The 12,334-nt window shown below is 43.1% G+C and overlaps 1 protein-coding gene across 2 annotated transcripts in view; it reads right to left on the bottom strand.

Annotated features, from left to right (window-relative positions):
* LOC107741128 (nuclear receptor-interacting protein 1-like) overlaps positions 1-12,334 on the bottom strand; it is a 32,058-nt gene continuing 19,724 nt past the window's right edge. For both annotated transcript variants that reach the window (XM_016553722.1, XM_016553721.1), the window contains 2 exons: positions 3,311-5,157; positions 1-2,541 (listed from right to left, as the gene is read on the bottom strand). In XM_016553722.1, the coding sequence (XP_016409208.1) occupies positions 814-2,541; positions 3,311-4,783 (3,201 nt within the window). In that variant the 5' untranslated portion in view covers positions 4,784-5,157 and the 3' untranslated portion in view covers positions 1-813. The remainder of the gene's footprint in view (positions 2,542-3,310; positions 5,158-12,334) is intronic.

The raw sequence follows: 12,334 nt of genomic DNA, 5'->3' as shown, positions 1-12,334 counted from the left end.
ACACATTTCAGTTCAAACAACTTGTAAAAGTGCATGTAGCATCCTATGACCCCTTTAAACGTCATGCCATTATCACCACATAACAGCTATAGTTTCATTCCTGATGAAAAGTAAAGCACTGTAAATCTGACTACGCTACGATTATAGAACATTCCAGTAAATGTTGCTGCCTTGCAATCACATGTGAAAACCCTCTTGACCTCAGCTAGCTTTACAAGAAAGATACCTGATAGATTACACTGACATTCCTTTAAATTCTGCTGTAAGAAAATATACTTTATAACTGGACATTTCAATGCCACAAATCCAATATTGTGCTTAGAATGTACAATTTTCTTTGCCTCAATAAAATGAAAAGGGTCCTGATTTGGCTGTTGATAAATATATTGTGAAATTAGCAGTAACATTTCTGGATTCATCAATAATACACATAATAGGATGTTCTTCATAAATGTTTCAGTTGTGGAAAAAGGAAAAGCTTTTCATGGTGGACATTTTACATTGTGCTGGACAAAGCAGTTAGCTTAGCATACATACAAAAAAAAAAAAAACATTCCAATATGTGTATACATAATAATTATATCACGGAGCATCACCTTATGACATCAGTAAAAATAACAAATCAAACAAATGGACAAATGAAATCATTTAAAGCAGTGGCAAAAAGCCAAATGTTTTAAACTGAATTACCATGTCCCATGGTTACATTTATTCAGTTTCTGTTTTTAAATGAAAAAACAAAACAAAAACGATATTATAGACAAATGAACATACACAGTTCTTCAGCTTCTCTCAGTCTTTGGCAGTTCATATCTACCATTTTTCCATAGAGCTGTTTAGGCTCTCTTCTCTCAAGCTGTGAGTCTGTTTGTGGACTGTAGAGTTTATTCTGTGCTCATAGTCAATACACGACTCCACTTTTGCACCCATGACACAGTGGGCCGGCTGCACCTGATCCGGGATCTCAGGTCTGAGCTGACCGTTCCCCCGCTGAAGCATGTAGTAAAGAATCGGATTAGACCTGGTTAAAGGGGGTGAGTCTGGACTGGATCTCTCCTCCCTGATAAAAGTTTCTCCAGGAGACCCCTCAGGTTCTTTTTTAACAGGTTTAGGACTGGCTTTAGGAGAGCCCTTAGCCCAAACTAGCGACCCCCCAGTGGTATCAACAGGTGCAGGTGCTTTGGGATTTGTATTGAGAGAATAGGGGTACCACGGTAAGTACGACAACTCCTGAGGGAAACAAGATTGGGTTAAGTTCCCATTGGCTGCACAGTTTGCCTGAGGGATGAAGGGACTTGGGGTCCCTCTGGGTTGGGATAGCTCTTTCAGACAGTTTTCTGACAGGAGGAGTTGCTTAAGAACATTGAAGCCTTGGCTTTCTCTGGAGAGAGGGGTTTTGCTCCTAGGACTCCGTACTAACTCTTCTTCTTTTGGTTTTGCCAGCCCTCTACCATTAAATTCAGGTGTTCCAGACACCAGATTGTCACTAGTGGTATCTTGAGATGGCTGACAGAGTTCATTACTTAGGTGCTCTGCTAGCTCAATGCACAGTTTTCTTTTCTTAGGAACGGGGCTCTGAAAATCCACTGGCTCCTCTTTTACAGAATTTCTGAGGAGCCTGGTATGTCGGTTTGAATGGTAGGTAGCATTCTGCTGTTTCAAAAGCTGGCTGAGAAGTCCAAATTTAGCAGCTGTTTCTGTAGGACATAGCTCAGATTTTATTGTGTCCCGTGCTTCAGCAATAGGTGAGTGTTGTGATGATCGTCTCTGATTGTACACCCCATCATCAGAGCTATCTGATGAAAGATTCTCCTCTACTGGCTCAGTTTTGATCTTAAGTTGCGGAGAAGGTCCGTTTGAGCTGTCACAGTTGACAGAGCCCCTCTGAGGTTTCTCCAGTCCCCCTGAGGTTTCTTCCAAGACTCCGTGCCCACTGGTTCTTTCCTTCTGGGAAGCTGTTCCCAGGAGAAGCTGCAGTACCGTGCGTTTCTCAAGAAGGTTTTCTATCGGTGTTGACGCAGAGGGTGATCGCTCACATTTATGAGCTGGGAGAGCAGGAGGGGAACCTCCATCTAGCATGGAGGCTCTGTTCCGCTTGTATGGAATGACAAGTTGATCCAAAAGTGCCTGAGGCTTGTCAAGCTCAAGTTCTGGGCTTTGCCTTCTGCTTGTCGGTTTGTGAGGGGGAGAGGGTGACAAGTTGTTTTTACCATTCTGGGCCAGATTTTGTAGTAGCTTGCTGGCACTGAAAGGAGGCTCCAGTGTCTTTTCACTTGAGTGAGCTTTAGACTTACACAGATCTAAGGGACTGGACTGGGCATGGGGTGAGGGAAAGGAGTATGAAGGGGAGATCGAGCTGAAGGTAGCTGTTTGCCGGTCCAGAGGACTCCATGTTCTGCTGTCCTCAGGTGTGCCAATCTGTTTAAGTGGGCCTGCAGTCAAGCTGCTGATTATTGCGTCAGGCCACAAACTAGGATTAACTGAACTTTTGTTTACCTTCTCGTTATTTCTGCGGTCCAGCAGTAACTGCATTAGAGTGACCTTATCATGGGATTTCACGTCTGGGCTGGTATCCAGATCTGTGGCCTCACGGACCTTTGGCACAGAAGGTTCCGGCTTCCACGTGTTTATGAGAGACTCTGTGAGGTTATCCACAGAGGGGGTTAAGGAAGAGCAGGCTTCGGATTTTTGGCCAAGCGCTTTGCTTTTCATGGAGAGGTCGATGGGGGAACAGCTGGAGAAGCTCTCAGCATCACTGCTGTCTTTGGTCAGGCTGTTATCCTGGCTGGAGTACTCGCTGTCAGACTGCAGGGAGGAGGCCCGGCTCGGGAGGATGCCATAGTCATCCTCCAGGTGTCCATTCTTGGTGAGCTGCTGCTGGGAGTTGTGATTGTTCAGAAGTAGGAGCAACAGGCTGCTGCAGTTTTGTGGCGGTCGACCATGTCTGTCGAAGGGCCGTCTCTCTTTGGGGGGTCTCATGGAGGGTGAGGAAAGGGAAGGGCTTTTTTTGCTGGAGTTTACTGCTGGTGGGGGGAGTGTTCCGTTTTGAACATTTAAGGAGCTTAGCATGTCTGGGGCAGTTGTTGGCTGCCCCATGCTGGGAGGTCTCTTATCCTGCGTTTGTTGAGTAGCCATGGCTGCTAGCCTCTCGCTGGCTGATCTACTGGTTAATTGTGCTTTTATGGCCTGCTCTCTGGAGTACTGCTGTAGATGAGCCTCGCTGGACAGCAACAAGGCCAGCTGACTGCAGGCGACACTGGGCTTGGGTGAAGGTGCCGGACTGGAGTGTGTACCACTGCATTAGAGTGACCTTATCATGGGATTTCACGTCTGGGCTGGTATCCAGATCTGTGGCCTCACGGACCTTTGGCACAGAAGGTTCCGGCTTCCACGTGTTTATGAGAGACTCTGTGAGGTTATCCACAGAGGGGGTTAAGGAAGAGCAGGCTTCGGATTTTTGGCCAAGCGCTTTGCTTTTCATGGAGAGGTCGATGGGGGAACAGCTGGAGAAACTCTCAGCATCACTGCTGTCTTTGGTCAGGCTGTTATCCTGGTTGGAGTACTCGCTGTCAGACTGCAGGGAGGAGGCCCGGCTCGGGAGGATGCCATAGTCATCCTCCAGGTGTCCATTCTTGGTGAGCTGCTGCTGGGAGTTGTGATTGTTCAGAAGTAGGAGCAACAGGCTGCTGCAGTTTTGTGGCGGTCGACCATGTCTGTCGAAGGGCCGTCTCTCTTTGGGGGGTCTCATGGAGGGTGAGGAAAGGGAAGGGCTTTTTTTGCTGGAGTTTACTGCTGGTGGGGGGAGTGTTCCGTTTTGAACATTTAAGGAGCTTAGCATGTCTGGGGCAGTTGTTGGCTGCCCCATGCTGGGAGGTCTCTTATCCTGCGTTTGTTGAGTAGCCATGGCTGCTAGCCTCTCACTGGCTGATCTACTGGTTAATTGTGCTTTTATGGCCTGCTCTCTGGAGTACTGCTGTAGATGAGCCTCGCTGGACAGCAACAAGGCCAGCTGACTGCAGGCGACACTGGGCTTGGGTGAAGGTGCCGGACTGGACCTAGTGTGTACCATGTTGGCAACAGCCTTGAGTCGCTCAGTGCAGGACATGGATTCAGAGCTAGTGGGCTGGGCAGAGCTTTGAGAAGAATGAGGAGAATCTGAGCTTCGGTTCTGGTTGCTCTGCCGACAGTGAGGCACGGTGTTATGGTTCGGTTGCTTGCTTTTCCTCATGAGGCTTTTTAGGCGGCCTGATGCTGTGCCGTAACTCTGGTAGGTTTCCTTATCAGCAGGAGCACTTTCACTGCTGTCCCTGTCGAGCGGTTTGTGGCTTTGAGAAACGTGCTGTGACAAGGCGACACTCTGCAGCCGAGAGCTGAAGGACTGCAGCAGAGAAGCGAGCAAGGTGCTCTCCCCCTGCTCAGAGCCATCCAGGCCTCCTTTGTAGTGCTCCTTTCTCTGTCCGTTCACTTCTGCTACAGTGCCTGTTTGTTTCTGGCTGTCATCTTCACTCCATGCTCCTGAGCGAAGCAGCCTGGCTTTTTTAAGGTGCTGTGAGGCCGCACTAGGTGGGCTACGCTTGTCTTGTGAGGGGGAGCCATGGTTAGGGAGCTGAAACACCCTAGTCACCCTGTTGGCATTCTCTTCATTGTTTTGGACAGGTTCTGACCTCTGTGTAGCAGTGGCAGCAGGTCCAGTGGTGACCGGATGCATTAGCAAACCTTCCAGATATGTTAAAGCAGCAGAATCCTGGTGAGTTTCAGTGCCAGACTCCACCCCATGAGTCATGTTCAACAGTAGGATGCCCTGATGTGATGTTTTACAACTAATGAAAATGTCTTAGTAAGATCTGTGCCATAAATGATGAGAGCAGAGAACTCCAACCGTGCTTTGGATTTTGTTCCTTTTCAGTCAAAGAGTTTCACATACAGGACCAGTGGGCATTTGTAATGTCAAGCACGAAAACCCAGCTGGCATCGCTGCGCATTCTATGAGTAAATCCGCACTGCTTTAAAATATGTTGTAAGCACAACCAGAGGAATGAGCAGGTTTCTCTGTCCTGATGAACCATAAGCTCTATATTTGGGAGATCCTCTGGGAGGAACCAATGGCTCAGCGTTGCCTGTTTGCTCTTCTGATCTCAGACGTGGCCACACGGGAACCTACAGCACAAGAAAAGAAAACACTACATGAGTGACATGAGGGCGTCAACATCCCAGCATCATCAAAATAACCACTGTAACTTTCTTTGAAGTCTCTGTCAAAACCAATTATCACAGAAGAACTAATAAAAATAAAAAAATTTAAAAAAAGAAAACTTCAGAGTGAACATAAAACTTATGTTGGACAAACTCTTTATAGAAACTTAACTTTATAGGAACATTCTTGCAGCAACTGTCAATCAAACTGCTCTGCCACCCAACTTTTTCTTTAGAACATTTCAGGACCTCTCAATGTTTGTTCTCAGGTGTAAAGGTCTTTTTATATCCATTACTTGCTGAGCATTTCTGAGAGTTGTCAGTTCACAGATTAGGGAGAGTAAATGAACATCTTAAGGTTTTTTTTTTTAAATCACAGACAATGTTTGCTCAAAAGATAGATATTTGCTTAAACTTTGTTAGTAAGATGGACAACGTTTTGCCTGCTGTGCTTAAAAATGTCCACTTATATCACAAAAGTCACTCACAAAATTCACCTGCAACATTTAAAACGACTCTCTTTCACATGTGTGCAAATACCAAATTACATTATGACAGAAAAACATCAAAACTTTTGTTAAATTCAGTAAAACAAGTTTTTCTTCTTTCTCAGATATGACAGTCTCCCTGGCATAACAGGATTAAAGAAGTGAATACCCATTTAAAAACGGCTTTCAGCAGCCCTTCACGCTCAGGCCAGTAGTGGCTCAGCAAGGCTGGCAGGTGTAGAGGGGCACACATGGCACACCTGTCAGACCGCTCCTCCACAGAGCCACGGCATCAGATAACATGACAGCACCGCTGGCTGCTCGCTCGACGGGTCTGAACCCTGTCAGAACTGCTTCCACAAACACTCCTGACTTCCCACTGTCAGGGCCACCACCACAAAGGTTAATTAATACAGGATTCCAGCTCCCCTAAAGCAGTGCTCAGCTGCCAGAGAACATCTTACCCTCCATGTCCTGCCCCTTCAGCAACGGGGTAACATGTTACAGCGGTTTGCCGAGGAGTTAAGCTCGACCTTGAACTGGGGATGCTGTTACAGCAATTCAACAGCATGCTCACGCCTTGAATATCCTGAATGTGCCGTAGTAACTTAAGATCCTCAAGATGACATGACAGGAAAATCCTGCGAGAATCAGCACAAGGTCACACGCATTTAAATTTGATGCAAACTGCATTAAGTTGCAAAGGTCGGGTGCAACAGGTTACGACTGCAAGGACGGCAAATAGGAAAACTAATTCATTAACTAATTCAGTCTCAGTTACAGGATCAGCCTGGGCCACTGACCAAAATTTAACAACAAAGAGGACAACCTGCTAGAACGAGGCCATCTGACGTCTCACGCTAATCTTAATGTGGCAGATTAAGATTAATTTCCCGCCAAAGGAGGTGCTGCTACCCTACAAATAAAAGTTCAAACTTGGGACAGGTGGAGAAAGAAGATAAACAGACAGGCTGAAAAACTGGACCATAAGAACAATGAAGTAAACACATCATTCAAGACAAATCAATACTGGGCTACAATCGGATCATGCTAGATCTCGTCCATGAAAACAAAAGGAAACTGTTAAGGGATAGTAAAGCCAAAAATGAAAATTCTGTTATAATTTATGTTATAATTTACTCACCCTCAGACTTTAGTGTTTGCAACTTTACAGATCTTCTTTATGCACCAAGAGCTTGTAACACTCCAAAGAGAAAGGAAAAATTGAAATCGCATCATATGACCCCTTTAATATGACTTATAATATATGACTTTCTTTCTTCTGAGTTTCAATCCAGAAATTGGGGTCCAAAACAACATGAGACTCTTCAAATCAATGATTCCAGCAAATAAGACCTTATTTTGAGAAGAAGCAGGCATACATGGGACAGGAAATACAGGTCTAAGGTGCGATCTCACAGCATACCCTCCATTCGCCTTTCCCACACATGACCCTTTTGCACAAGAAATACTAAATGTTTTCTCTCTACCTCTCTCTCTTTTCCCCTCCGTCTCTCTCCCTCCAGCGGTCTGCAAGTGATTATCCATTATCTCTGACAATGTCAAACATTCACACCCAACAGCATTTTAAGTGATTTCACTAGCCAGTGGTGAAGGGAACAGTGGCAGACAGGAAGCTTTATCATGGCAGGGCGTCTTTCTTTGCTCACCCAGACACCATGAGCAGGAAGGTCAAACCATCATCAGTGGCTGAGAGGCAATTTCCCTTGAGGAGCTGGACAAAAAAAAATGGCCTTAACTGCGAATGCCGGACTTCTTGACGCAAATGTCAGGGATTTGATATCCAAAGCCAATCTGGCGTTCCTCGCATGTGGGGTAGGAAGTTAATTGGAATTCAACCTGTCCCACAAAGTACCCTAACAAAAAAAAAGGTTAATGAATGATCCCCATTATAAGGAACCATAATCCATTTGCACCATTTAAAATGCATGATTAAAAATAGGGTGAGCCGCAGGAACTGTGCTGCGAGTCAAGGTCAAGTGCGTCTGAGTCTCAGTGCACGCAACAGCTGGAGTCCATGCAAAGCGCTCAGTGTTAATAAAAAGTGACAACCCAGTCCTTGCTGCACGTATCACTAATATCTGACACCACACTGGCAGACGCTTCCCCGGTGTTAAAGGTAAGCCAAGGTTAAAGAAATTTTAAAGGAAAGGGAGCCGTGTGAATCGCTTTCCATCATGTTATCGTAGGCAGCTGGTGTTCACTCAGATACGCCGGACAGATTTTGTAAATTCAATATAGCTCGAGAAAATTAAATAAGGGGAGCGACGTGCTACCTCAACAAACACGACTGAAACGTCCACATCAGTGAACTTTTGCTCTTTTAAAGTAAAACATAGAGCAAATAAACAGCCCCATGGAGCTCTGCAAACTGAGTATGCTACTTCTAAAACCAAGTCATTTAGAACAAACAAACTGGCTAAGGAACAACACAAAAATGCCCTTTGACAGTGATCTTATTTAAGAGAAACATGACCAGTTAGTAAACACTACAAATTAAACTTGCTGTTTCCTTAAAATTTTTAAATCATATTTAAAAAAAAAAAAAGATTTGTAAAAATGGGAAAAAATAAAATAAAGTAAAAGACACACAAAAACAGACTTTGATTGTGCTGTTTAGAAAAAGAGGTTGTAAATGTAACAAATAAAATAAAATATAAAATAAAATGGTACATTAATACAATCAAATAAATAAAATTCAAGTCTAAATTTTACACTGAATTACTTGCCATAAATTTCATACAATATAATCGCATAAGGTCACTATTTCCGACAGCTCATTAAATTCTGTTGCTCGGCTCATAAGGAACTCCAGTACTTTCATATTTATAAACTTCAGCGTACAGCTAGAAATGACATTCAAAACAGATTCTATTAAATTTCTTAATTGATTAAGTGCACTTAACCAATGAAAAGACAAAGCACCTGGGTTCCTCCTCTTGGCACATCATTCCAGTTGGCAAAATTTTTGGCAGAACTTGCCAACGAAATGCCACCTGAGTACAATTACAGCATCTCATTCACTCTCCACTCTTATCACTGGGGCTGTAGAGCGCACACACTCCTGCTACTCGCAGAAAACACTTTGACTCCATTTGCCAACTCCTCCATATCTACTCACCCGCTGTCTCCTTAATCACAACACAGGCAGTTCCAAATCGATCTTACCCTGCTCCTCGCTGCTCCTACTACGACTACACCACAGATCCTGCTACACCTCTAAGCTTTGAATTGAATTGGCCATTCCCACAAGACGACAAACTGGAATTTGAATTGCAAATGATAGGAAGTGGAATTTACAGAATTGCAATTCAAAGAAATGTAACAGCTAATGGCATGAAAGGAAGGAAATAAAGTATTCTTCCATTGTGATTTTGTTTTTTTGGAATGATTTTTGTTTTAATTCTACTATTCAAATTCAAATGTAAGTCCTAGTTCAATTTCAGATTTCATTTCTACTTCAAGTTGGAATACTGTTCTGAATGGCATGCAACTGTGGTGCATTCAGGTTCATTCTTCAGCACTTCACAAGTGTTTAGCACAGATATGAATTCCCATGCTACTGCAGTCTTACTCCAAAAGGTCACCTAGACGGATGATTCAATTTGAAGCACACACAAATGCACAAACGATACATTCCCCTCCAAGAAAACACCTTTAACAACTGCTAGAAATCTCCACTTCAAAAAAGCCCTCAGGACTATAGCAGCAATCTTCACACTTTCTAGAACTACGTAAGACAACAGTGTCCCGACTATAAGCTTTGTTTAATGACGGCTAATGAGAGCGGCCCTCCGTTACGGAGGCGACGGGAGCGCAGACAGAGCGGGCGTCTTCGCTGCAGATCTCAGGAGGCTCAGACAGGTGAAGTGTGGTAATCAATTTGCTCTACCGGCAGGACTCCTCAGCAGAATACTAATGAATCTCTCTCTCCACACACACAAATAATTCGCTCTCACACATTCACTCAAACACACATTTCAACTCTTTCCTTGGCTGGAGGGAATGAGAAAACAGCTGGGCTGATCACTGCTGCCCTCAAGGCTGTGTGGGTACAGATTACATGGTCGTTCCACTCGACACTTTCAAAACAGCTACGGGGGAAACAAGGTGAAAGTCAAACCTGGAGTACAACCCCAGCTGCACGGCCCCGTTTGAACACAAACACACACACGTGGACACATTTACAGCCAGGAATATACACAAAACAGAAACCAAACACGCACCTGTAGCCGCCACACACAGGTACAGATGCGCACGAGGTAAACACCAAAAAAACACATGAGCAATCACCCATATAAACACTCAAGGGGAAAGGTATGTCAGAGGAGAAAACCAATTGATCATAATTTAGGGATGGATTAATCTTTAAACCCCACCTCCCAGACTCACTCTCTATCTGCACACAAAAAATATAGGCTAAATAAAGTAAAAAAATAATTTGTCATCAACACAAATTCAAATCCAGCTCATAGAATTTCCCTAATCCCATTCCCGCCATCATTTCCTGTCCTCTTTCCACAATCAAAACAATAAAAGTGGGAAAAAAAACATGCTGGTATAAATAAAAGGCCCTTTGGAATACAATTATTATGTAATCCTGATGGACACAGATTATATTTTTTAATGTACACTACCATTCAAAAGTACTATTTATTTTTATTAGCATTTTTTTTTACAAGTACTATTTTAATACTTTTATTCAGTATGGACACATTAAATTATTCTTTTGAACTTTCAAATAATCTAGGAAAAACTGTATTCCACAAAATATATTATTAAAACATTAAGCAGCACAACTGTTTTCAACATTAATAAAAATAATAAGAAATATTTCCATGCAAATCAGCATATTAAAATGATTTCTGAAGGATCTTGTGACACTTAAGACTGTTGAAAATTCAGCTTTGCCATCACAGGAATAAATTACAGTTTAAAATATATTTGAACAGAAAACAGTTCTTCAAATTTGCAATAATATTTCATACTGTATTTTTTAACAAATAAATGCAGTCTTAGTGAGCATAAGACACTTCTTTCAAAAACATTTAAAAAAAAAAGATTTTTTTGTATTTTTATTTTATATAATTATTTTTAATATAATTTTATAGTTTTTTTATTAATCTGCTTTTACACTTTATTTATTTAATCTTTATTTACCTTTAATTTAATGGTCAATGGAAAATCATCAGGAAACAACAGGGAGACGAGGGTGGGATCAGAAAATGACCCGAGATTCAAACGTGGTTCACATGCGCACCAGAACTACTATCCAGCATGTCAAAGCATCCACTAACTGCTAGGCCACGTCTCTTTTATTGATATGACAATGAAACGGTGAAAGAAAATGACTGGCAGAAGAAGAAACAAGACGTGAAATGTTGACTTGATGTGTTGAGCGGAATTCAAAATCACATCACCACATAAGCCGTAGGGCTCAATTTGTGAGAGTATGTAACTAACAGCTAGGCCACGGCTAGCCACTGTGCTGTTAGTCCCCTCCGCTCTGCGGTCAACAAGGCAGCAGGACAGTAAACCCAACAGCACATTTTACATCAGCAGGAATAATTCACTTTTTACACATCCAGTATCATTAATCGCCTCTAACAAGAGGACACAATCTTACCTTGGCAGTTTCACACACAGCTGGAGAGTAGAAAGAGAAGCAGCACAGGAAGCTGCCATCCTCTCCGAACTGATGTGTGAAGACAGCCAGGAGCTATAAAACTAGAGTGAAAACCTCAAAACGAATGAAGAGAAAAAACAGGCTGCCGCAGCGCTGCTGATGTCTGCGCCCTTGACACACTGACACTGTCATGTGACACTCTGTCATCCGCCACCTGGCAGAACCCCACCCTCTCACTTCCTCCCCACCAACGGAAGGTAGAGAGGGTCACCATGCCCTCATCTGTAATCCTCTGCCATTCTTCAGCAGCCCGGCTGGAGGAGGCGGCACCTGCCACAAGGGGAGAATGCCCAATTAGGCAGCTGTCACGCAAGGCAGAGGCTCCAAACTCATCCCCGTCAAACTGGAGAGCAGCTGTGGGTGCCAATTACGGCGAAACATTAACTGCTTCGGTTCCAGGACAAAGCAAGAGCTTGGGCAACACACGAGGTTCGATAATTCCAGGTTTCTAGCCTGCGGGCACTGGAACCTGATTACCGGCATGCCCCGTTCATCCAGCACCAGACACCAAGACACCAACATCTACTCCAAAAACACCCAACATGGTGAACAGAGCTGATCCAATCATATATCAATATATAGAAGGGTCTAAAACATTATTTTGCATAATTTAATACAAATTATTAGTACAAATGATCGGCAAACAATTAAACCAATTATTTAAATATAAAAATTCATTGCATATACACTACCGGTCAAAAGTTTGGGATCAGTAAGACTTGTAATGTTTTTTAAAGAAGTCTCTTATGCTCATCAAGGCTGCATTTATTTGATCAAAAATACAGAAAAAAAACAGTAATTTTGAAAATATTTATTACAATATAAAATAATGGTTTCTATTTTAATATCCTTTAAAATAGAATTTATTTCTGTAATGCAAAGATGAATTTCCATCAGCCATTACTCCAGTAAAAAGTGTCACATGATACTTCAGAAATCATTCTAA

Source organism: Sinocyclocheilus rhinocerous, unplaced genomic scaffold, assembly GCF_001515625.1.
Source record: "Sinocyclocheilus rhinocerous isolate Xijiao unplaced genomic scaffold, SAMN03320098_v1.1 scaffold1307, whole genome shotgun sequence".
Lineage (NCBI taxonomy): Eukaryota > Metazoa > Chordata > Actinopteri > Cypriniformes > Cyprinidae > Sinocyclocheilus > Sinocyclocheilus rhinocerous.
The sequence above is the reverse complement of the archived record's forward strand: the minus strand, read 5'-3'. Positions and strand labels throughout refer to the sequence as shown.